The 24,123-nt window shown below is 34.7% G+C and overlaps 1 protein-coding gene across 1 annotated transcript in view; it reads left to right on the top strand.

The window, feature by feature from the left end:
* Window positions 1-24,123, top strand: part of CNTN5 (contactin 5) — a 782,527-nt gene that overhangs the window by 679,304 nt on the left and 79,100 nt on the right. The window contains exons 15-16 of the mRNA XM_082683339.1: window positions 8,274-8,432; window positions 18,506-18,655. Coding sequence (XP_082539465.1) covers window positions 8,274-8,432; window positions 18,506-18,655 — 309 coding nt within the window. The remainder of the gene's footprint in view (window positions 1-8,273; window positions 8,433-18,505; window positions 18,656-24,123) is intronic.

Here is a 24,123-nt window from a genome sequence, read left to right as displayed (position 1 = left end):
ATCTTCTTTCGAACATTCCAGCTTTAGTATATATGTTGCCAAAGGGAATAGCAGTTTAATCAGTTTGCATGTAGTTGTCCAGTTTTCCCAGTACCATGTGTTAAAAAGACTATCTTTTCTCCATTATATATTCTTGTTATACATTAATAGGCTACACTGACATGGTTTTGTTTCTGGACTCCCTATTCTCTTCCATTGATCTATGTATTCGTTTTTGTGCCAATACCATAATGTTTTGATTACTATAGCATTGTAGCATATCAAAATCTGAGAATGTGATACTTCCAGATTTGTTCTTTCTCAAGATTACTTTTGTTATTTTGGGTGTTTGGGGGTTTTATACAAATTTTAGTATTATTTGTTCTAGTTCTGTGAAAAATGCTATTGATATTTTGATAGATGTTACATCAAATATGTAGATTGCTTTGAATCATTTGTACATTTTAACAATTCTTTCAATCCCTGAGCATGGTATCTCTTTCCATTTGTCTTTGTTTTCTTCAATTTCTTTCATCAGTGTTTTATAGTTTTCAGAGTATAGATCATTCATTCATCTTCTTTACTAACTTTATTCTTAGGTATTTTATTCTTTTGTTTGCAATGTAAATGATATTGCTTTCTTATTTTCTCTTTCTGCTACTTCATGATTAGTGTATAGAAAGCCAACAGATTTCTGGGTAAAATTATGTATCTTCCTACTTTACTGAATTCATTTATTACTTCTAATAGTTTTTTGGTGAAGTCTTCAGAGTTTTATGAATAGTATTATGTCATCTACAAATAGTGACATTTTAACTTCTTCGTAACATGAATGTATTTTATTTCTTTTTGTTGTCTGATTGCTATGGCTAGGACTTCCAATACAATGTTGAATAAAAGTGGTAAGATTGGACTTCCTTATCTTTTTCCTAATCTTAAAGCTAAATCTTTCAGTTTTTCACCATTGAGTATGGTGTTAGCTGTGGATTTTTTTTTATTTATAGGCTTTGTTATGTTGAGGTATATTCTAAACCCATTTTATTAAAAGGATTAAACTAATGGAAAATTGTTTTGTGAAAAGTATTTGTTGTTACTTTTTAATGAAAAGTTTTGTTGTTACTTATATATGGGCTTTTAAATTGGGTCTATCCAAAATGGTCCTTTGTACTGAATGGTTCATTACTTGTATTTAAACTACATGATAAAAATTTTAAAAATCCCAGGGGCACCTGGGTGGCTCAGTCAGTTAATTGTCTGACTCTTGATTTTGGTTCAGGTCATGATCTCAGAGTCCTGAGATCAAGCCTGTGTCAGCTTCTGTGCTCAGTGGGGAGTCTGCTTGAAAGCCTTTCCCTATACCCCTCCCCACCAAAATAAATAAATAAATCTTTTTAAATTTTTTTAATTTATTCTTTGTGGCCTGATTTATTGAGTTTATTTCTCTGTATTAATATATTCTTTTAGACAGTAGCTAAATCTCATCCTACTTGGTTATAAAGGCATGTACAGGACCTTGTTTCCATGAATAATTGTATTTTTCTGCAGTATAGTCCTACATGTGTTGAGAAGTAAGAGACATTTGTCCCAATCAATATTTATGGGATTAAAAATGAAAATGAACCAGTTTAAGACACCATTGTATATTTGGTATCAATTTTTTTATTTTAGTTTTAAACAATGTAAGGCAAAGACCTATTTAATGTTTTAAATCCCAATGAGTTTAATTATTCGCTTAGAATTTCTGTATGAAAAAAAATTACATGAAAGTCCCAAAAATCAAATAAAGTGAAAGCAATACGAGTCTATATAAAATGTTAAAAAAAAAAACAGAAACAAACAAACAAACAATAACAAAAACATGTAACAGTAGGGATTTTTGTTGAATCAGTAGATGTCAGATTCAGGCAGGGAAAATGATGCTATCTAGGTGGGAAAGGGCCAGAAGAGTTGGCATGAGGAGTCAGCTACAGTAATTAGGAGGATTTTTAAGAATTTTTCTTCAAGAAATGTTGGACAATCACATGAGAAGAACTGGTTGGCTCCACCAGTTCTTGTCAACAAGGAAAATGGGTAATGATTTTGCAAAAAGTCGGTACACAATTTCCAATTTATTACCACATTAGTTTGTTATAATTTGCTTTGAACAGGAAATATCACTTGGTTGGCTGTTAAATGAAAGCCAAACCCTGTTTCAACACTTTTCACCCAAAGCAAAGGACTCTTTTGGTCTTCTTCTTCTTTTTTTTTTTTTTTTTTTAAGTTTTCCTGTTTCAATTACTCCTCCCCCATCTGAAAAATAGCATGGTTGAACAAATGACTGCTGTTAATTTAAAAATCCCAAGGTTCTGTAACATCGCTTAACTATCAAATGAAGTCTTATATCCTTGTTTCATGTCCCCAGCCTAAAAATAACAGCTTTAGAGGTTATAAGGAGACTTATATTTTATTTGCTTTTCAGCTTTAAAAGTCAGTGTCTTCTCAAGAGAAGTAAATTTTCTAACTGAACATTAGGTCAACAAAATGAGTTGATCTGATAACAATCTAATAGCAATCCTAAGGGTCCTTAATTGAGAGTAAATTAAATTCATGAGGGCATGGCTTCTGCCAGGGGCCTTTGTGCTTTGTCGTTTGCTCAGCAGTCCTCCCAAGAAGAAATGAAGAGACTGTATCTATTCTTCTAAATTATCTATTTTCAAATAAAGTATTTATTTTAGTGACTCTATCTAATAGCACTGTTGTGGGGTGAGGCGGAGACCTTTCCAGATTCCTTCCTATCTGATAATGAATCATTACAGCTAAATATAAAGTTATTAATATAATTTCTGCTAAATGAGAGGCATCTGTATAATATTCAGATATTAGGTACTATCACACATTTGTCATATGTGAGATATTTATCTCTTATTAATCTATTTTCAAAGATGTGTAATGTAATTAGCTATAACCTTTAAAGAGAGAATTTACTCCCTTATTTAAAAAAAAAAGCAAATAATGGCAAAAATATGACCATCATTAACAGGCCTTAAGAACAAAGGAATTGTTTGTATTAATATAATATTAATGTAATTCACTCCTAATTATAGACAGGAACATAATTATAGCCACCATTCAGTATATAATGTCTAAAAATGCATAAATAAATGAGCATTGATAAGCCAATACCAGTATAATAGCCATAAATCTCATTTCACTTTTATTATGGCTGAAAATTATATTTAATGTTTTAAAAGGTAAATCACATCATTAATTTTTCAGAATATTTTTACAAGAATATATTCATAAAAACTTTGGATTTATAAGGATGTAGAAAAATTATCTGTCCACAGGGTTTAATAATTTATTAAATCATATGAAATCACTTGTTTGCTTCTTTCATGGAGCTATTCTGTCAATTTTTTTTGCCATCTTACTCAACTTGACTGAAAAATCTTTTAAACATATATATTTTTTCAGATGTATTTTAATTTAAAAAAAGAAGTTACTGTATTGGAACTTTGTCTTATATGATAATTACTTTATTTTAAAACATCCTTTTACTTGTTAATTGTTACACAATATTCCAAATTCAAAACAACTCCTCTGTCCTTTCTTACCCTCTTTTTTCCTTCTTATCCCTTCTTTCTTTCATCTCTCCTTCTACAAATACTTATTTAGTGCCTAATATATGCCAATTGCTATGTTGAATATTCAGACAAGTGGAAATTACAGAAAAATAATTATAGTCAATTTAACAAGAGCTATAATAAGATGGAAAATATATTCCAAGCACTTGAACATAACATTGTCATTACATGGCATTTGTTTTTTGTAAACGATCTGTTTCTGCCACAAGATTTTAATATAACTAGAACTGGAACCCAATCTTGTTCACCTATAAATCATTTCCCCCACTTATCTCACAGCACTCAGCACTTTACTTTATGCATAATGGGCCTCCAGTAAATGTTTGTTAAATAGACTATACTTACAACAGTAGATACATAAAAAATGGAGGCTTCCTTTAAAATAATAACTTTAAAAATATTTTTAGATGTTTATGGTCCAGAATTGGAAGCCAAACAAGTAAAGAATAAACCTTAAGTCATCTACATTCTCACTTCCAAGCAATAACAATCACCATGTATACGTCAATGCATTTCTTTCTGGTCTTTTCCTTTATGTATTTGGGAAGTAACTATACATACATGTTTACATACAATTTTCATTCTAATTTTTTCACTTTTTATATTGTGAACATTTTCCACATGGTAAATAATCCTAAATATTAGTCAGTTTAATGGCTGCCTCATATTTTATCATAAAATTTTATGATTTAAACATTACATGATTATTGGACAATTACTTATTTATAGTACTTTGTAATTATAAATAATTGTACACCACAGACAGTGTCCAGGATACACAGATTTTGTTCACTCTCACTGATTATTTTTCTAAGGACTAGACTTGAAAAAACAACCACATCTAGAGAAGAATACTTGAATATTCATTAATTACGTTGTAAATTATTTTTGTTCTAGCTGAAGTTTTAAAAAAAATTTAGAGTATTACCCATTGTTAAAAGAAATATGTATTTCTTTAAGAAAACTAATTTTACATTTTCTAGAATACTAATACTCAGAAAGGCAAATTATTTTAAGTTACAAATAGTTATTTTCCACTGCATTTCCTATCATGTCTCACACATAAGTGGTTGTAAATGCTTTTTGAATAAGTAAATAAATAGAAGAGATGGAATGGAACAGAATAAGTGGAACAATATAGAAGAGCTTAATAAGCAAAATAAGTTAATCAGAAAAGGATGATTATCATATGATCTCTCTGATATGAGAAATTTGAAAGGCAGGGCAGGGGTTCTTGGGGGAAAGGGAGGGAAAAAATGAAACAAGATGGGACCAGGGAGCTGGGGCAAGGGGAGGAATAGGGTGGCTGGGTTATGGACATTGGAGAGGTTATGTGCTATGGTGAGTGCTGTGAATTGTGTAAGACTGAGGATTCACAGACCTGTACCCCTGAAGCAAATAATACATTATATGTTAATAAAAATAAGTAAATTTAAAAAAATAAATGAATTATGTTAGTAACTATTCTTATTTGAATACATTAGTAGAATTTTAAGTCTTTTTTTCAAAAGATTTTAAAGATTCCCCTTAAAAAATTCTCTATGAACAAACTTTCAAATCAAACTATTTTGAAGCTTGTTCCAGTTATCTGTTGCTGCTCCAAAACTTAGTGGCTTAAAACATCCATCTCTTATTTGCCCTGATGATTTTAGCAGATGACAGGCACAGTCAGGTTAATTGGGATCTCCCATGTACATGAGTCCCTTGGTGGCTGAAGCTAGAGTTACTTGAAGGTGCCATCACTCACATATCTGGTGCCTAGGCTGGGATGCCTGTGAGAGTTAGGAAAAAGTTGGATCTAGCTTTCTCCACAAGCTTCTCCAAATGAATAGCTTGTGCTTTCTTACAGATGGTGGCTTCTGTTTAATTAGATTTCTAAGCATAAGCATTTCCACATAAGCATTCAAAAAACCTGGGATAAAACTGCAAAACTTCTTTTGATGTCCCCTCAAAAGTCATGCAGTGTCACTTTTACCATTGTCTTTTGGGACAGCTTGTGGCAGGCCAGTACAGATTCAAGGAAATGAAAGAACAGGTTCTACTTTTCAAGGAAGGAATGGCCTGCATGTACAGGGAGGAAATAGTGATAGTGTCCACCTACACACAAAACTGCCACGAAGTCCTAAATGCTTTATTCAAATGTCATCTTTATCTCTACCACATAATTTTTTTTTTTTTGAGGATCATGGGCTTGTTTTATTTTTAATTAAAAAAAAATCAGAGCACTCACCATAACACATGCCCTCCCCAATGTCAATAACCCCACCACCCTCTCCCGACACCCTTCCCCCCAGCAACACTCAGTTTGTTTTGTGAGATTAAGAGGCCCTGATGATTTGTCTCCCTCCCTATCCCATCTACCAAGTAATTTAAACGTGTCTTTCCTTAACACACAATTTTCTCCCTTCCATTCCTTCAATTAAAACTACTTTCTAGCTTAACAATGAAAGGAGGAAGGATTTGTTTACGCCTTGCTTCTTTGGGCAAATCAGACTTCACAACCAGATTCAAATTCAAATCTTAGCTGTTCCATTCACTAGCAAAGTTACTTGGGCAAGAAATGTTTCCTCAGAAAAATGGATTCTCTGACACCTACTGCCTACTGTAACACCTAACATATAATAAGATTATTAACTTATTTATTATTTATTGACTAACCAATCTCTGAGATCCCGTTATAACCTCTATGAAATAGGGAGATCAACCTCACAGCGACATAGAAATAAATGAACAACTTATTGTTTGCAAAATACTAAATACAGGGCCTTAATACAGTAAAGTGAGGATATGCTATTAGTAATATTATTATGATTAATACTCTCATCATTACTTGGGTTATTGCCATTATAGTTACTCTTTATATTTGTGTCACCACAGTCTAAGAACTCAGACATCTTCTTCAGCTCCTGGATCTCGTTTATTTACTTCACTTCATCCTTAGCCACTGTCTTAATGCTTTAAATATTCATACTGAAAATAAATTAAACATATTCTTTCATAAGTCCTTGACCTTGTCAACTTTAGCAATCATATTCCCCATTTCACTCCAAATAAACACAAATTATCACTTAAAAGTACCCTACACTTAAATCACAAACTGCAATTTTCTCTTCACATGTTGCAATTCTTGTATCTTCCCATCACACTTTCCTTGATTCCTTATTTTATTCTCGTCTATCAGCACCTTTCTGGTTTTACTTGACTCCCTAGTCAACCTTGACACCATGGCCATTCACACTATTGGCATCTTTGATGATAAGTCAAACCAAATTTTAAAAATTCCTAAATCTGAATGGGCTCAATTGATAAAAATGTTCACTTCTCCTTTCCTAAAAATGCCATTGGCTTCATGAGGCTTTTAAAATTATTTCTCCATCCCCTTGCTCCTTCCTTGTTGAAATTCTCTACCCAGAGGTCTTTACCATCTGCCTCCATTTCTCTAGCCTTCCACCATTTCTTAGCTCCTTACAGTCTAGCTCAGCCCCTCATGATGAGACTTTGCAATCACCACATTTGACTTAGCAAAGTTAAACTAGAAAGCCAGGACCAGAGCCAGAGAAAGTAGTTAACTTAGTCCATTCAGATTTAAGAATTTATAATTTGGTTTCAGTTTGTAGCAAAGATGCAAATGGTGTGAATGACAATGGTATCAAGGTGGATTAAGGAGTTAAGTGAAGCCAGAATGATGCTGGTAGACTAATTCAGAAACAACTTAAAATACTTAAGAAGGTTTTTTGTTTGTTTTCATTGAAAATAAAAGCATCTTTGCACCCTGAATGGTCTATATTAGAGAACAGAAGAATGTTAATAAGAATATTGATATGCTTTCCAGCCTCTAAAATGTGAACACTCTACATATCTTTGACTACTATTAAATATCACTATTTTAAGGGTTATAATACAAAAGTATATTTCTTCATCAGATCACAGTTGTTTTTTAAAGCTAGAGTCTACATGCTCATAGATTATTGCTATTCTATACCAATTTTTCACAAGCATAAGGAAAATAATATCTGATTCATCACTCTCCCATGCCCACCAAAACCCATCATTGTCATCATCATCATCATCATCAAAATCACATTTTCTTTTAGCTCCCCACAAAATTTTTCCATGCCTCACTTCTACAATATACCCTTCCTTGGCCTGAACTATCATTATTTCAGAGCTCTTCATATTTCCCTTGTTAAAGTTTAAGCTACTTGATAGTCACATCACACTATTTGTACATTGCAGATTTTCTGAAAATAAAAATTAAACCCATAACCTAGAGCTTTTTAGTAATGATGGGATCTTTTTTGTAACTGATACCATTGTTTATCACTCTCTATTGTTGCTGCTATAAACTATGGTTGATGTCAACAGTCATAGTTGATATTGACATCCATATTCTTGTGTGTGTTTCTATTTCTTTTTCTTTTCCTAAAAAATATAATGCTAATTTGTAGTTGTCCCAAGCACAAAGTTTTAGAAAAAAATCATATCTATAATTAAGTTACCAGCAGAAATCATGGAAACTGCCTTGCACCCTATCTCTTTCTAATGTCCATTTCCATCACTAAATATGTATTTCACTAAGATAGTTTGATGGGATCTTTACTGGAAATGCAATTTCTTATGGCTCCTCATCATGGCTTGTACTTAACTTTATCCATACCCTTTCTCCTATAGGTCCCCCAGGCCCACCAGGGATAGTGATTGTTGAGGAAATCACAGAAAACACAGCCACACTGTCCTGGAGCCCAGCGGCTGACAACCACAGCCCAATCTCCTCCTACAACCTGCAGGCTCGAAGCCCATTCTCCCTGGGCTGGCAAACAGTAAAAACAAGTAAGAAGCTCTAATGTAACATCAGAGGCAACCAGAACACCTTCCTATGTCATGAGCTATATTTGCTAGCAATCTCAGTAGGATCACTTTGGATTCTGGAAACTTTGTTATTTATCACAATATTAACTACTATTTACCTTTTTTTATAAAGATATTTTTCTTTCTGGGTGTCTGGGTGGCTCAGTAAATTAAGTGTCCCACTCTTGATTTCAGGTTCAGATCATAATCTCAGGGTCTGAGATAGAGCCCTCCATGGCTCCCTGCTGGGTGTGGAGCCTGCCTAAGATGCTCTCTCTCATTACTTCACACCTCACCATGTACTCACACTGTCAAAAAAAAAAAACCAAAAAAACTATCTTGCTTTCTTCTCTCAATTCCTAAGAATTCCTAAGAAGAGATCACATGATTTGTATTTGTTTGTTTATTGAAATAACTTTAGGCTCAATGGGAAGTTGCAAAAATAGTACAAAAATTTCCTGTGGAACTATTCCTCACCTCTCCCTAATTACAAAATTTTATGTAACAGTAGTACAATTATCAAATCAGAAAATTGACACTTATAAAAAATAAAAAATTAAAAAAAAAAGAAAAGAAAATTGACACTTATATAATGCTATTAACTGATTTATAGACTATATTCAGATTTCACCAGTTTTTATATGCAATTTTAGTATGTCATCCCATAAAATTTTATGAAATTTTATTGCATAGACTCAAGTAACCCACCAAGATAATCAGGTACAGAATTTTTCCATTACTCCACTTCCTTGTGCCATCTATTTATAGTCATACATTTGTTTAATTTATAAAAAGAAGATTTAACACATTATATTATGTAAAACAATGCAATGCAGCATTTTGATGTCTACTTCTAAGATGTCTACTTGATAGCTATTAGACACTTATTTAACATGTTGGTATTTAAAACTGTAATATCTATAAAATGTAATCTTCAGAAGCAATTGTCCATCCTAAGGATTTGAGATTTTATTTACTATCTAAATATAAAACCGATTTATTTGTTTAGAAGGGAAATATGAAATCAGTAAAATTTCTGAGTGTAGTAATCATGAACCTCACTAAACATAATGTTATAGAAGTGGAATTATCTATTTTGCTGCTTAAATAAATGAAATTTAAACAAATTTATTTTTGTGTAAAATTTTACAATTTGAGTAACAGGAAATATATTCATCTGCATGCAAAATACAATTTAGTTTTTTAAAAATTAGGTTCCTATTAATTTATAAAATTTATTTTGATTATCACTAAAGTGTCCTATTTGTGTATACATATTAATTTGTAATATGATTAATTGTGGGTGTTAGCTTCACTTCTGGCTCCATGTTAATCTTGTGATTCCTCTGCAGATCCAAGAAATTGGGGGAATCTCTAAGTTTAATAGATAATTCTGGAAAGATCACAAAGTCAAGTCACACAAACAGGCTTATTAAGAATACTTACAACCTCTGCCCCAATGCTTTTATCTTTTCCTTTGTGTGACAGCCCAAACCTCTTGCTTTGTAGCCAGGAAATGGATTGACTTTTAGATCTGGTGTTGTACACTCACCAAGTCCATTTTCCTGCCTACAGCTATCTCCACTTTTGCCACTCTGCCCACAATTCTTGGGACATTTTCCTTGTGGGCACATTGCAGTACATATATGTGTGTTCCTCACTCATCCCATGACCATGTTCTTGGCCTTCTTACCATAACACATGGCCTGGCAATCCAGAACATCGAATCTTCCTCCTATTACAACCATAGTTTTCTAGTTACTCTTATATCTGATTTCTCATGTCTTGATTCACTTGTTTCTACCTTATATTGTTTGATACATAGAAAGATAAATGTGTATGTATTTGTGTGTGTGTATACACACACACACATGTCAACTGTAGGAATTTTTGGCACAAGATAAAATGAAAGAGAGAGAAAGTGTGTGTGTGTGCGTGTGGCTTAAACATTTGGACTCAGTGTTATTTGGGGGTTTATTTGTTTTAGAAGTGCCTACTATAAAGTTGTATTCTCATTTTCCTAATTTAATTTGAATGCTGGAACATTTTTGAGAGTTCTTTTTAAATTCAGTTCAGCAGGTACTTATTAAGAAATCTATGCTTTATTATATTTATAAGGAAATATAGATTTCTGGGAAATATATTTCTTTATATGATTAATTTTACTTGTCTTTGAGGGCATCTAATGGGGTCGCTTGTTCCTCAAAGTCTAGCATGCCATCCTGTAGGAAAGCAGGCCAAGGAGCAGTACTCAACTTTTGCCTGCTCTTAAGTAACAGTTTTAAATAGTTTAAGCTCCTAGCTAAATTCAACTACAACTTTTTTCATGCCTGTGATGAGGAAAAAAGTCCCTCTAAAGCCACAATTCCCTTGGGGCACTGGGCCTTTGTTTTCATAGCTTTTCTTCACCTAAATGAATTTCAAAAGAGGCAAGCTCTAATGCAGAAATATCTATTAGAAAGAAAAAATTGGTTTGGGGTTTGAACTCTGATAATGTTAATGGAGTCCATAAGCTAGTATTTAAAAATTACTTACAATTCCTTTATATACCACCATAAATACAAAAAATGGTGAATAACTTATTTTTGACAAATAAAGTAATGAGTTGCATCTGTACCTTCTATGTGATGATAACTGGAATTAATTTATTAATATTGCCAGTTCAAAACTCGGACTCAAGTCAGATGACTGTGAATGTGACTTATTTATTCATTTTGAAGAAAGCATGAAAAGAGCCATATAAAATAGATAATTTCACTTATAGACCCCTTTGCTGTTCAAACAAATTGCTTTTGATTTGGAAACTTGACTTTATTCTTTAAATTATTGAATACTATTAGCTGACTTAGTATTTCATTGTGTCTGCTTAAGAATAACAAAATCACCTAAAATCATAGAATTGATTGGTCATTGTTTACTTAATTCAAACATATTTCTTAACTATTCTTTCTGTGGATATGTTTCCTATCTGTGGATATATTTCTACTGATTGGTTGATTAAATTTGTAACAAGACAGGCTTCTTTAGTTTACAGTCAATTGTTCAATTAAATTCTAGGATGCAATTCCTCTACAAGGAAAGGCATTCTAACAGGTTTCCCACCCTGAATCAATATGCGGTGATCCACTATTTTTTAGTCACAGTGTGTTTTCACTGAAGAATGTTTTATTTGAAACCAACTTGTCCCCATACTTCCAGAAAAAAATATCTTTATAATAAGATACTTGTAAGATTTTAAAAATACTTATTTTAGTATACATTTTCCACTATCTTTCATTTTCATAATATTGCATTTGAAATCAAATGCTAATTTTTTTAAAGTTTATTTTTAATGTATTTCATATAGCATATTATTTCATCCAAAATATTAATACCTTCAACATAAACTTTTATTTTTAAGATTTTATTTATTTATTTGACAGAGAGAGAGAGACAGCGAGAGAGGGAACAAAGGCAGGGGGAGTGGGAGAGGGAGAAGCAGGCTTCCCGCCAAGCAGAGAACCCGATGCAGGGCTCGATCCCAGGACCCCGGAACCATGACCTGAGCCAAAGGCAGATGCTTTAACGACTGAGCTACCCAGGCACCCCTCAACATATACTTTTACAATTGTTTTATAGTGCTTACAAGTAACAAGGAATTTAGAATTTATGAATATTTTCATTTTTATTTTTAAAGAGGGATTAGATTTAAGGATGGGTGTTATAGGGTGAGGGAGAAAGATTTTAAACCCTATAGCTATTGCTAAGAAGATATAAATATACATATCATTGGGAGGAAGTACATTTTTTAGATTTCATATTTTCCTTTCTAACATAAAGCCTGAAATAACCCCATTAAGGTTAAAACAGAAATTAGCTGTACTTATTTTTATCACACCTGGCAATCTGAACATCTCTTTCATTCATTCAATATAAATTTGTCAAATACCTTCCAGGCAGTATTCTAGGCACTAGGATATATGAGTGAATAAAACAAAACAAAAATCCCTACTCTTGTGGATATTGTATTCTCAAAGATGAAGACAAACAAAAACAGGGAACATAATAAACAAGTAAATTATATTGTATCTTAGAAGGTAGTGAATGAAAAAAATTGAAGAAATATTATAAGGAGAATCAGAAGCATTATGGTAGGGGCAGTGTATTTCTGTTCAGGCTGCCATTACAAAATACTGTAAACTTGGTGGCTTAAATAAGAGAAATTTTTCTTATAGTTCTAGAGGCTGGGGATCCCAAAATCTAGGTGCTAGCCAATAGGATTTAATTCCTGGTGAGAACTCTCCTTCTGGCTTGCAGTTTCAGCCTTCTCACTGTGTCATCTTGTGGCAGAGAAAGAGGAAGTGAATGCCTCTGGTATCTCTTCTTAAAAGGACACTAATTCTATCAGATAAGAGCCCCATCCTTATGACCTCATTAAATGGGTTAATTACTTCCTATTTCCAACATAGTTGGAACTAATGTATTAAAAGTTAAGACAGAATATCAAAATTCTAGTGAGCTTCTCTCCATTTCTCTCAGGATGAGAGCCCAAGTCCTATATGATTTTGTCCTATCAGTCTCTCTCCAAAGTCATCTTCTACCATTATCCTTAAAGCTCACTTTTCTCCTGACTCAGTGATCTTCTAATGTTCCTACATATAATATTTCTAATACCTTTGTACTAGTTTTCCTTTTATCTGACATGGTTTCCCCTAGATATTGGCATAACTAAATCCATATGTCTTTTAAAAACTTCACTCAAATGTGCGTTCTTAATAAGACTTATCCTGACTCTATTTAAAATTGCAACCTGCTTGATATGGATTGAATTGTGTGCAAATTGTATCCAAATGTTTTATGTTGAACTACCAGTGTAACTGTATTTGGAGATGGGGCCTCTAAGGATAGCAGATAGGCAACTGGATATATGAGGATGGAGTTTGAGAGGCTTAGAAAAAAGATAAAAATTGGAAATTTATTGCCATATAAATTTCATTTAAAACAATAAGACTGTATGTCATCTCAAGGATATGAATGCAAAGAAGAGAAGAGAGGAGTATTGAACTTGGAGCATTTTGATAGTGAGAAACTGTGGAGAAGAGGAAAAATACAAAGGATACAGAGGATAACTAGTAATTTAATTAAAAAAGAAAGCCAAGACAATGTTATATCCTGGAAAGCCAAGACAATGTTATATCCTGGAAGAGGAAAGAATAAAATTAATCATGGAAGAGGAAATAATTAATGTGTCAAATGTTACTGATATATGAAGTATGATGAGGATTGGGAATTAATCTTCAATCTTAGCAACATAGAGGTCACTGGTTGTCTTGACAACAGTAACTTTAGTAAAATAATAACTAAGATCTCACTAGAATGGGTTCAAGACAGAAGAGGTCATTCACCACAATGAAGTGGGTTTCATCCCAGGGATGTAAGGTGGTTCAATATTTGCAAATCAAGCAATGGGATATATCACATTAACAAGAGAAAGAATAAAAATCCTATGATCATCTCAGAAAAGAATTTTGACAAAGCACAACATCCATTCATGGTAAAAACACAATAGGCACGTTTAGAAAGATCACACTTCAACATAATAAAGCCCATGTATGAAAAACCCACAACTAACATCATACCTAATAATGAAAACTGGGAGCCTTTCTCTAAGATCAGGAACCAAGACAAGGATGTCCACTTCCACCACTTTTATTTATCACAGTACTGGAATTCCTAGCCACAGCAATCAGACAAGAAAAATTAACAAAAGCCAACCAAATTGGTAAGACAGAAGTAAAACTCACTATTTGCAGATGACATCATATTATATAGAGAAAACACTGAAGACTCCACAAACAAATAAACAAACAACCTAGAAGCATAAATTAATTCAATGAAGTCACAGGACATAAAATTAATATACAGAAACTGTTGCATTTCTGTGTTGGTAACAAAGTAGCAAAAAGAGAAATTAAGAAAATAATTCCCTTTATAGTTACATCAAAATTAATAAAATACCTAGAATTAAAAATATCCAAGGAGGTGAGAGACCTATACATTGAAAACTATAAAACACTGATGAAAGAAATTAAAGATGACCCAAACAAATAAAAAGATATTCTTTCTCATGGATTGAAAGAACAGCTTTTGTTAAAATGTCCATATATCCAAAGCAATCTACAGACTTCAGGTAATCCCTATCAAAAATATCAGTAGCATTTTTCACAGAAATAGAACAAATAATACTAAAATTTGTATGTAACAAGACCCTGAATAGCCAAAGCAATCTTGAAGGGAAAAAAAAAAAAAAAAGCAAAGCTGGAGGTATCACATTCCTAGATTCCAATATATACTGCAAAGCTGTAGTAAAACAGCATGGTATTGGTGTAGGAATAGACACACAGAACAATCAAACATAATAGAAAACCCCAAAATAAATAAAGTCAATTATTCTACAACAAAGGAGGCAAAAATATTCAATGGGGAAAAGACAGTCTCTTCAATAAGTGGTGCTGGAGAAAGTAGGCAGCTATATGCAAAAGGTTAAAACTGCACTAGCTTCTTACACTATATACAAAAATAAACTCAAAATAGATTAAAGGCCTAAATGTGAGATTTGAAATAATAAAATTCCTGAAAGAAAACATAAGCAGTCATTTCTTTTGACATCAGCCACAGCAACATTTTTCTAGATCTGTCTCCAAAGGCAAGGAAAACAATAGCAAAATTAGACTATTGGGATTGCACCAAAATAAAAAGCATAAAAAGCTTTTGCACAGTGAAGGAAACATTTACAAAACAAAAATACAATCTACTAAATGGGAGAAGATATTTGTAAATGATTTATCTGGTAAGGAGTCAATACCCAAAATATATAAAGAACAACTCAACACCAAAAAACCCCCAAATAGTCTGATTTCAATATGTGCAAAGGACTTGGGGCACATGGGTGGTTCAGTGGGTTAAAGCCTCTGCCTTCAGCTCAGGTAATGATCTCACGGTCCTGGGATTGAGCCCCACATTGGGCTCTCTGCTCATCAAGGAGTCTGCTTCTTCTGCTCTCTCTCTCTGCCTGCCTGTCAAATAAATAAATAAAATCTTTAAAAAAATAAATAAATAACATGGACAAAGGACTTAAATAGGCATTTTTCCAAAGAAGATATACAGATGGTCAACAGTCACATGGAAAAATGTTCAATATCACTAATCATGCAGGGAAATACAAATCAAAACCACAGGGAGATACACACCTGTCAAAATGGTTAGTATCCAGTAAACAAGCAATAACAAGGGTTGGCAATGATGTAGAGAAAAATGAAGCTTTATGTACTGTTGGTAGAAATACATTGAAATACATTGGCCACTGTGGAAAACAGTATGGAGGTTCCTCAAAAAAATTAAAAATAGAAACACCATATGAATGAGAAATTCCACTGCTAGCTATCTACCCAAAGGAAAATAAAACACTAATTTGAAAAGATACATGTATTTATTGCAGCATTATTTATAATAGGCAAGATAAGGAAGCAACCAAAGTGTCCATTATAGATGATTGGATAAAGAAGATATGCTACATATAAACAATAGAAGAAAAAAGCCATAAGAAAGAATGAGATCTTGCTATTTACAACAACACGGATGGACCTAGAGAGTATAATGCTAAGTGAAGTAAGTTAGTCAGAGAAAGACAAAGACTATATGATTTCACTTATATGTGGAATTAAAGAAACAAAACAAACATTAAAAAGGAGATTAAAAAAACAGACACTTAAATACTCAGAATAAATTGATGGTTGCCAGAGGGGAAGTAATTGTGTTGGGGGAAGAGTAAAAAGATAAAGGTAATCAAGAATACACTTATCTTGATGAGCACTGAGTAATGCCTAAAATTTTTGAATAATTATATTGTATACCTAAAACTAATATATCACTGTATATTAATTCAATTTTTAAAAACAGGAGAGAATGAAAGAAAATATAGAGGACTCTCTTAAGAAATTTTGTTGCAAAATGAAGTAAAGAAATCACATTTTGATATCATCAATTTTATAGTTGCTTATGGGTTGAACTGAGACAGAGGGAAAAGAAAGGGATCCATGATGACCCCAAGATCTTGGCTATAACATCCATAAGAACACAATTATCATCCACCCAATAAGGAATAGTTTAGAAACAGGGGGTGGAATTTAAGGTTGAGAACCCTATCTAAATAGAAATGTCTAATGCGCCATTGGAAAAATGAGTTTGGAGACCAGGGAAGAGGTTCATGCCTGAAAATACTGGTATCATGACCTCCAGATGGCATTTTAAACTATGAGACTAGATACGATCACCAAAGAGTTAATAGAACTGGGTGCATCTGGAAGATGAAAAGAAACCAGCAATAGAGACTGATAAGACTGGAAGAAAGTTCAGGAAGAAAATAGGATACAGGGGATTTTGCTAATATTGGATAATGAATTCCAGAGGTCACAGTAAAAGATTTCACAGAGTAGGGAAGGATGGGAACTAGGGCAGAAAAGGAAATGTGCAGAATTCAATCAGGATTGGAATAAAAGGGTTGAGGGATGACCTAGATGTCTGGAGTTGCTTGAGGTAACTGACAAACAGATGTAAATTAAGCAGTGAGGTACTTCTTTTTTTTTTTTTTTTTAAGATCTTATTTATTTATTTGACAGAGAGAAAGATCACAAGTAGGCAGAGAGGCAGGCAGAGAGTCAGGAGGAAGCAGGCTCCCTGCCGAGCAGAGAGCCCAATTCGGGGCTCAATCCGTGGACCCTGAGATCATGACCCGAGCTGAAGGCAGATCCTTAACCCACTGAGCCACCCAGGCACCCCTGCAGTGAGGTACTTCTTTGGTGGACCAAAACAAGTATTGATGGTAAAATGTAGGTTAGGGGCTAGAGAGGGCTAAGTGTCTGGGGAACTCTTCTACATTTATGTTTGGCAAGCACAACTCAGCATTTCACCAAACTATAGACTGGGTGGTAGCCTTTCTCCCTCTATCTCTTAGACTCCAAGGATATTGCTCAGTTGCCAGTGCAGCAAGGAGAGACAGACTATTGCCCCAGGTCTCATTTCACTGCTGGAAAAAAAAAAAAAATCAGCTTTTTGGTGCTATGAGATTTGTCAGGCAGCCCACACTGCCTATGCTCTGATCATTTACCTTTCATGGACTGATTAGTTGGTAACATTCTCTTGACATGTTTCAAAATAAATTTTCATGTAAAATCCAAATGCATTTAACTCCATCTTGTCATAGTAAAACTGCACTGAGTCCTCAAATCAAAATCCTCCCCCATCTTACCATGCTTAAACAAAAATCTAAGACTGATATAGATCTGGAGGATCTTTGCACATCTTAAAGAATGTTCTCCCTTTTCCCTATTATCACCCCTGTAGCAAATGTTCTTCCAGAAATATTTCCTAGACAGCAGAGATGAGTGAACAAGAAAATCAGTCTCAATTAGAATATGTGTACTATGTAACAAGTATTTTACTCTGTGATAATTGTATCGACAATTTTATGCCTTAATAAAATCAAAATATTGTACAAAAGTCACTCCAAGAAAAGCTGCAGAGCTTCCACTTAGAATGCACAAACTGGATTTTTTTTTTTTTAATTAAAGAGATGTATTCTTAATCCACTGCTTTGAACTGACAAGTGGCCAAGCATGTTTGCCAGAACTGCAAGGGGCAAACTGCTCAAGAAAATTCCCTAGAAATTTGAGAACTGTTTGATTAAATTGTAACACTTAGTTGCCTTCTTATTTGAGGCTGAGGGGTTGACAAAATGATTTTAGTGTACATAATGGCAAGTTTTGTTATAGCAATTTATGTATTAAGATGAGATGAAAGAATTCTAATCAACTACAACAATCTTTAACATGTGCAAGTGCTTATTTCCTGAAGATTGATTTTCATTTTACTAATGAGACCAGAGGTGACACAATGACCATGCATAATTCCTTATTATTGGACCTGCTGATTCTGTTAGTATCTATGATACCCTTGATTGCCATTTGTAACTATTTCTGAGTCCTCCTAATGCCATGAAATCTCTTTCTCCTCCATAGTCCCAGAAATTATAACGGGGGACATGGAGTCAGCTATGGCAGTGGACCTTAACCCTTGGGTGGAATATGAATTTAGAGTGGTGGCCACCAATCCAATTGGGACTGGAGATCCAAGCACCCCATCTCGAATGATCCGCACAAATGAAGCAGGTAAGAATTTTGGAGAGTCAGAATTCAATTTGGCATGCCTCTAATCACTTTGAAAGCAAGTTGAATTAACCATGGTTGTTTTCTCTATTTAGCATAATTTTTGCTCATTCATTTACCTGGACATCATAAAATTATTTCCTTTAAAATAATTCTTTCACTTTGTTTTCAGATCTTTTGCTCCTTGTTTCCACACGTGCATCTAGATTCTTCAATTTCCTCCCAACCCTAGTATTCTTCAAGTTACCATGAAACTGATGCAGTTAGTTTCTTTTTCTGATTATATACTCATTCAATATAACAATTCCATAAAATTTAGAAAAGATAGGACCACCCTCTTTTTATCCAGTGGTAACAATTAGCTATAATTGCAGTGTAGTTCCTTAAAACCCTTTATATTGACCTTCACCATGGACCTGGCATAAATTATATTCAGCCAAGCAAACATCATCTTAACTTGCCTACTGCTTTACATCTATGATTACAATAAATATCCATCTCCTTCCTGAAGGAAAACACAGCAACCTTCTGGCCTTTTGGAATGAAGAACCTCTAAAATGTTTCTAGTAGTCATATAAGAGAATTAGCAGCTTTATTTAAAAGATAGCAGAGAAGTAGAAGATCCTGTTTTAACCAGTCCCCTAAAGTGAGCTAATTATCTACCAGAACACTCTGAACACCTATGAAATTAGCCTGATATGTGGGATTATACACTTCTGGATCTCTACAGGGGCAGAAGACACCAGTGGAGAGGTAAAGCAGAGTGGGAATGCTTGGACTGATATTGCAGAATAAATAGAAGGGGAGGAAGTCACCAGAAGTGACCCACTGGAAAGTAATACCCCCAATATGAGAGTGTCCTGTGATTGGGAACCAGCGTTAACTTGGAGTCTGGTTAAAAGCACTCAAAAAGAGCAAAAGATCTTAAAGGGCAACTGATAGAATCAGGCGGTCATGGGCACGGTCTAAGCCATGGACCAAGGGTGGTCACTGCAGGCAACCACTCATGCTGGAGAGAGTGCAGTGGAGCCTCCAGTTCCTGGTCCCTGAGCCCCTGGAGTCGTGGGGCTTTATCACCACTTGGCTGGGTGCACTCCCACCCCAGCAATAGGGAGTCTGGTGTGGATGCCAGCCTGTGCTCTCTAGAACTACAGCCTTTCACCTTCTTGTGAGCACTGTGATACCAGGGTCTGGCCCACTCCCCACCAGTGCCTGAAAAAGCTCTGTTCGGGTGCTAGCCAGTGATCTCTAGGACTGGCTGTGGGTCTGTATGCTCCCAGCCCAGGCCTGAAGGAGTCAGCACAATCTCTGGTCGGGATCCCTCAGTGGTGACCTGTGCAACTGCGAGGTCTGGGCCCCAGACAGCAGTCCTGGCAAAGGCAGCCACCAGAAGCAGCCCCCCTGAACCAATACCACTCACAGTTTTAGTGACACTTGGGTGTAGAGACAAGTGGGCACTTCAGGTGACCCTGAGATGGTGGCTGGGGAAATGCACTGCCTGTGGGAGGCTGCACGGTTCAGTGGAATTTGCAAAGAGGGAGTCTGTGTGTTCTGGACCACCCAGGGGGTAGCAGACTGAGGCTTCTCTCTGAGATGGAGGTCTGGGTGCACTTTGCTTTCCACTAAACCTCTGAAAAGCTGAAAAAGGCCACCAAAGAACAAAAACATTCAGAGAACAAAAGGCTAAAAGATCGGTTTCCACAGAGTCCAGCCCCTTGACAGGAGGAGGAGGACTCAACCCAAGCAAAACTGACTGAAAAACAATGCAGCAGGTCCTTCCCCAGAAAACAAGCCAAAAAAAATGAGATCTCAACCACCAAAGGGTCCCCATAAAACTGTAAAACCCGAACATCAGGGGAAAAGAAGATATTAAGCCCCCAGCATTGCCCCAAAAGCTGTATATTTCATAGACACAACATATATTTTTCTCACTATTCTCATTCTTTTTAATTTTTTAACCTATTTACCATTACAACGAGAGGTTCAATACAACAAATTCCATAGTAACCTTTAACTAGAACTTTTTTCATACATATACCTGTGTTTCCTTTTTCTTTTCTATTTTTTAATATACATATAGATATAAGCTTCAAGGTAATCCTCTTTCCCTAATCAATACTACCCCTATATATAAACCAGTTTTAATCTCCCTTTATCTCTGGAAAGTTGAGTCCTTTAACAAAATATCAAGACACACCCAGGAAGAATCAAAATAACCTTCTTCTCCCACATTGAGGATTTATAACCACCCTCCCATCTTTTTCTTCTGTCAGTGTTTCTGTGTATTTGTTTTTGTTCTGGTATTATATAAATCTTAACCTTGGGGTTCATTTTGTTTGAGTTCTTTTTGTTTCCTTGTTATTTACTTTTGTTGGTCTTTTTGTTTGTCCATTTTTGTTTGTATACCTTATAAATCTTACTTTGGGGGCTCATTCTGGCTGGGTATTCTCTGTGCCCTGTCCATCAGAGCTATTGGGTATAAACATAAACAGTATGTCCGAAAGGGAATTCAGGGTAACAATTATCCAGACAAGGCTAGGTTAGAGAAAACCATTAGTATCAACATGGAATTGAATTAGGGCAGAAGTGAAAGTCACCTGGGAAGAAATTTAAAGTGCTATTAGTGAGATCCAATCTAATCTAAATTCACTACCAGCTAGGGTAACCAAAGCAAAAGATAGAATTAGTGATCTAGAGAACAAACTGATGGAGAAAAGGGATCAGGAGGAGGCATGAAAGAAATAGCTTAGAAGCCATGAAAACAGAATTAGGAAAATAAATGATGCCATGAAACATTCCAATGTCAGAATTATTGGAAAGAGAGACAAGTAGAAGATATAGCTGAACAAATTCAGAGTGAAAATTTCCCAGTTGGGGAATGGAAACAGTATTCATGTCTTAGAGGCAGACAGAACACTCCATCAAGATCAGTAAATCTAGAAGGACCTCAAGGCACTTGATTGTGAGACTGACGAATCATAATTTTAGACAAGAGCTTCAGAGGGAAGCTAGGAGGAAGAGATTCCTTAGGTACAGAGAAAGGTCCATCATAATAATGTCAGACCTGTCCACAGAAACCTGGAAAGCCAGAAAGGTCTGGAAAGATGAATTCAGGGCACTAAATGAGAAGAACATGCAGCTAAGAATACTTTATCCAGCAAGGTGAACATTCAAAATGGATGGAGAGATAAAGAAATTCCAAGACCAGCAAGGTTTAAAGGAGTATGTGACCACCAAGCCAGCATTACAAGAAATATTAGGGGGTTGGGGGAGGAGTTCGATAAAAGAAGAAAGAACCCAAGAGTGAAATAGATTGTTTACAGAAACAATCTATAGAAACAAGGACTTCACAAGCAACATAATGTCAAGAAAAACATACCTTTCAATAATCAGTCTCAATGTGAATGGCCTAAATGCTCACATAAAATGGCACAGAGTTGCAGACTGGATAAAATGATAGGACCATCGATGTGCTATTTACAAGAGACCAATTTGGAACCTAAATATATATCCAGACTGAAAGTGAAGGGATGGAGAAACATCTTCCATGCCAATGGGCCTCAAAAGAAAGCTGGAGCAGTGATTGTCATATCAGATAAATAGATTTTAGGCTAAATAATGTAGACAGAGATAAAGAAGGACACTATATCATTCTTAAAGGGTCTATCCACCAAAAAGATCTAACAATTGTAAATATTTTATTTTCCCAATATGGGAGCAGCTAACTACATAAAACAACTATTAATCAAGATAAGGAGTCATACTGATATGAATACATTAATAGTATGGGATCTCAACATACCACTCTCAATAATAGACAGATTATCCAAGCAGAAAATCAATAAAGAAACAAGAGTATTGAATGACGCATTGGACCAGATGGACCTCACAGATATATACAGAACATTCCTCCCTCAACAAACAGAATACTCATTCTTCTCGAGTGCATATGGAACTTTCTCCAGAATAGACAACATACTGGGTCACAAATCAGGGCTCAACCAATACCAAAAGATTGTTCCCTGCATATTCTCAGACCACAATGCTTTGAAACTGGAACTCAACTACAAGGAAAAGCTTGGAAGGAATTCAAACATTTGGAAGCTAAAGATCACCCTGCTTAAGAATGTTTGGATCAACCAGGAAATCAAAGAAGAACTTAAACAATTCATGGAAGCCAATGAGAATGAAGACACATTGGTCCAAAACCTATGGGATACAACAAAGTTGGTCCTAAGGGAGAAATACATAGCCATTCAAGACTCCTTAGGAAAAAAAAAAAAAAAAAAAACTGAAAAATCCAGAATACACAAGCTCTCTTTACACGTTAAAGAAATGGAAAATCAACAAATCAAGCCAACCCATGCACAAGAAGGGAAATAATCAAGATTAGAACAGACACCAATGAGGTAGAAACTAGAGATACAGTAGAACACATCAATGAAACTACAAGCTATGAAACTAGACACTGTTTTTTTTTTTTTTTTTTTAAGAATCAATAAGATCAATAAACCACTGGCCAAACTTCCAAAAGAAGAAATAATACCCAAATTAATAAAATTATGAATGAAAGGGGAGAGATCACAGCTACAAATTAGGAAATAGAACAATCATCAGAAATTATTATCAACAGTTATATGTCAATAAATTAAGCAACCTAGATGAAATGGATGCATTCCTAGAAAGCTATACACTTCCAAAACTGAATCAGGAAGAAACTGACAACCTGAATAGACCAATATCTAGTAACAAAATTGAAGCAGTTATCAAAAACTTCCCAAAAAATGAGAGCCCAGGACCTGATGGATTCTTGGAGAATTGTACCAAACATTCAAAGAAGAAATAATACCTATTCTCCTTAAGCTCTTTCAAAAAATGGAAACAGAAGGAAAACTTCCAGACTCTTTCTATGAGGCCAGAATTATCCTGCTTCCCAAACCAAGCAAAGACAAATTTCAGACCAATATCCTTGATGAAGATGGATGCCAGGATTCTCAACAAGAGTCTAGCTAATTGGATCCAACAGTAAATTAAAAAGATTATCCACCATGACCAGGTGGGATTTATCCATGTGATACAAAGGTGGTTCAACATTTGCATATCAAGCAATGTGATGGAACAAATCAATAAGAGAAGAGAGAAGAACCACATGGTCCTCTCAACTGGTGCAGAAAATCATTTGACAAGATACAGCATCAGTTCCTGATTAAAACACTTCAAAGTATAGGGATAGAGGCAACATTCCTCAACTTTATAAAAGCCATCTATGAAAAACCAACAGTGAATATCATTTTCAATTGGGAAAAGCTAACAGCCTTCCCTTTGAGATCAGGCACACACAAGGATGCCCACTCTCACTACTCTTATTCAATATAGCACTAGAAATCCTAGCAACAGCAATCAGACAACAAAAAGAGATAAAAGGTATTCAAACTGGCAATGAAGAAGTCAAACTCTCTCTTCACAGATGA

Source organism: Mustela nivalis, assembly GCF_964662115.1.
Source record: "Mustela nivalis genome assembly, chromosome: 9".
NCBI classification, from domain to species: domain Eukaryota; kingdom Metazoa; phylum Chordata; class Mammalia; order Carnivora; family Mustelidae; genus Mustela; species Mustela nivalis.
Note: the sequence above shows the minus strand (reverse complement) of the source record. Positions and strands in the feature narration are given on the sequence as shown.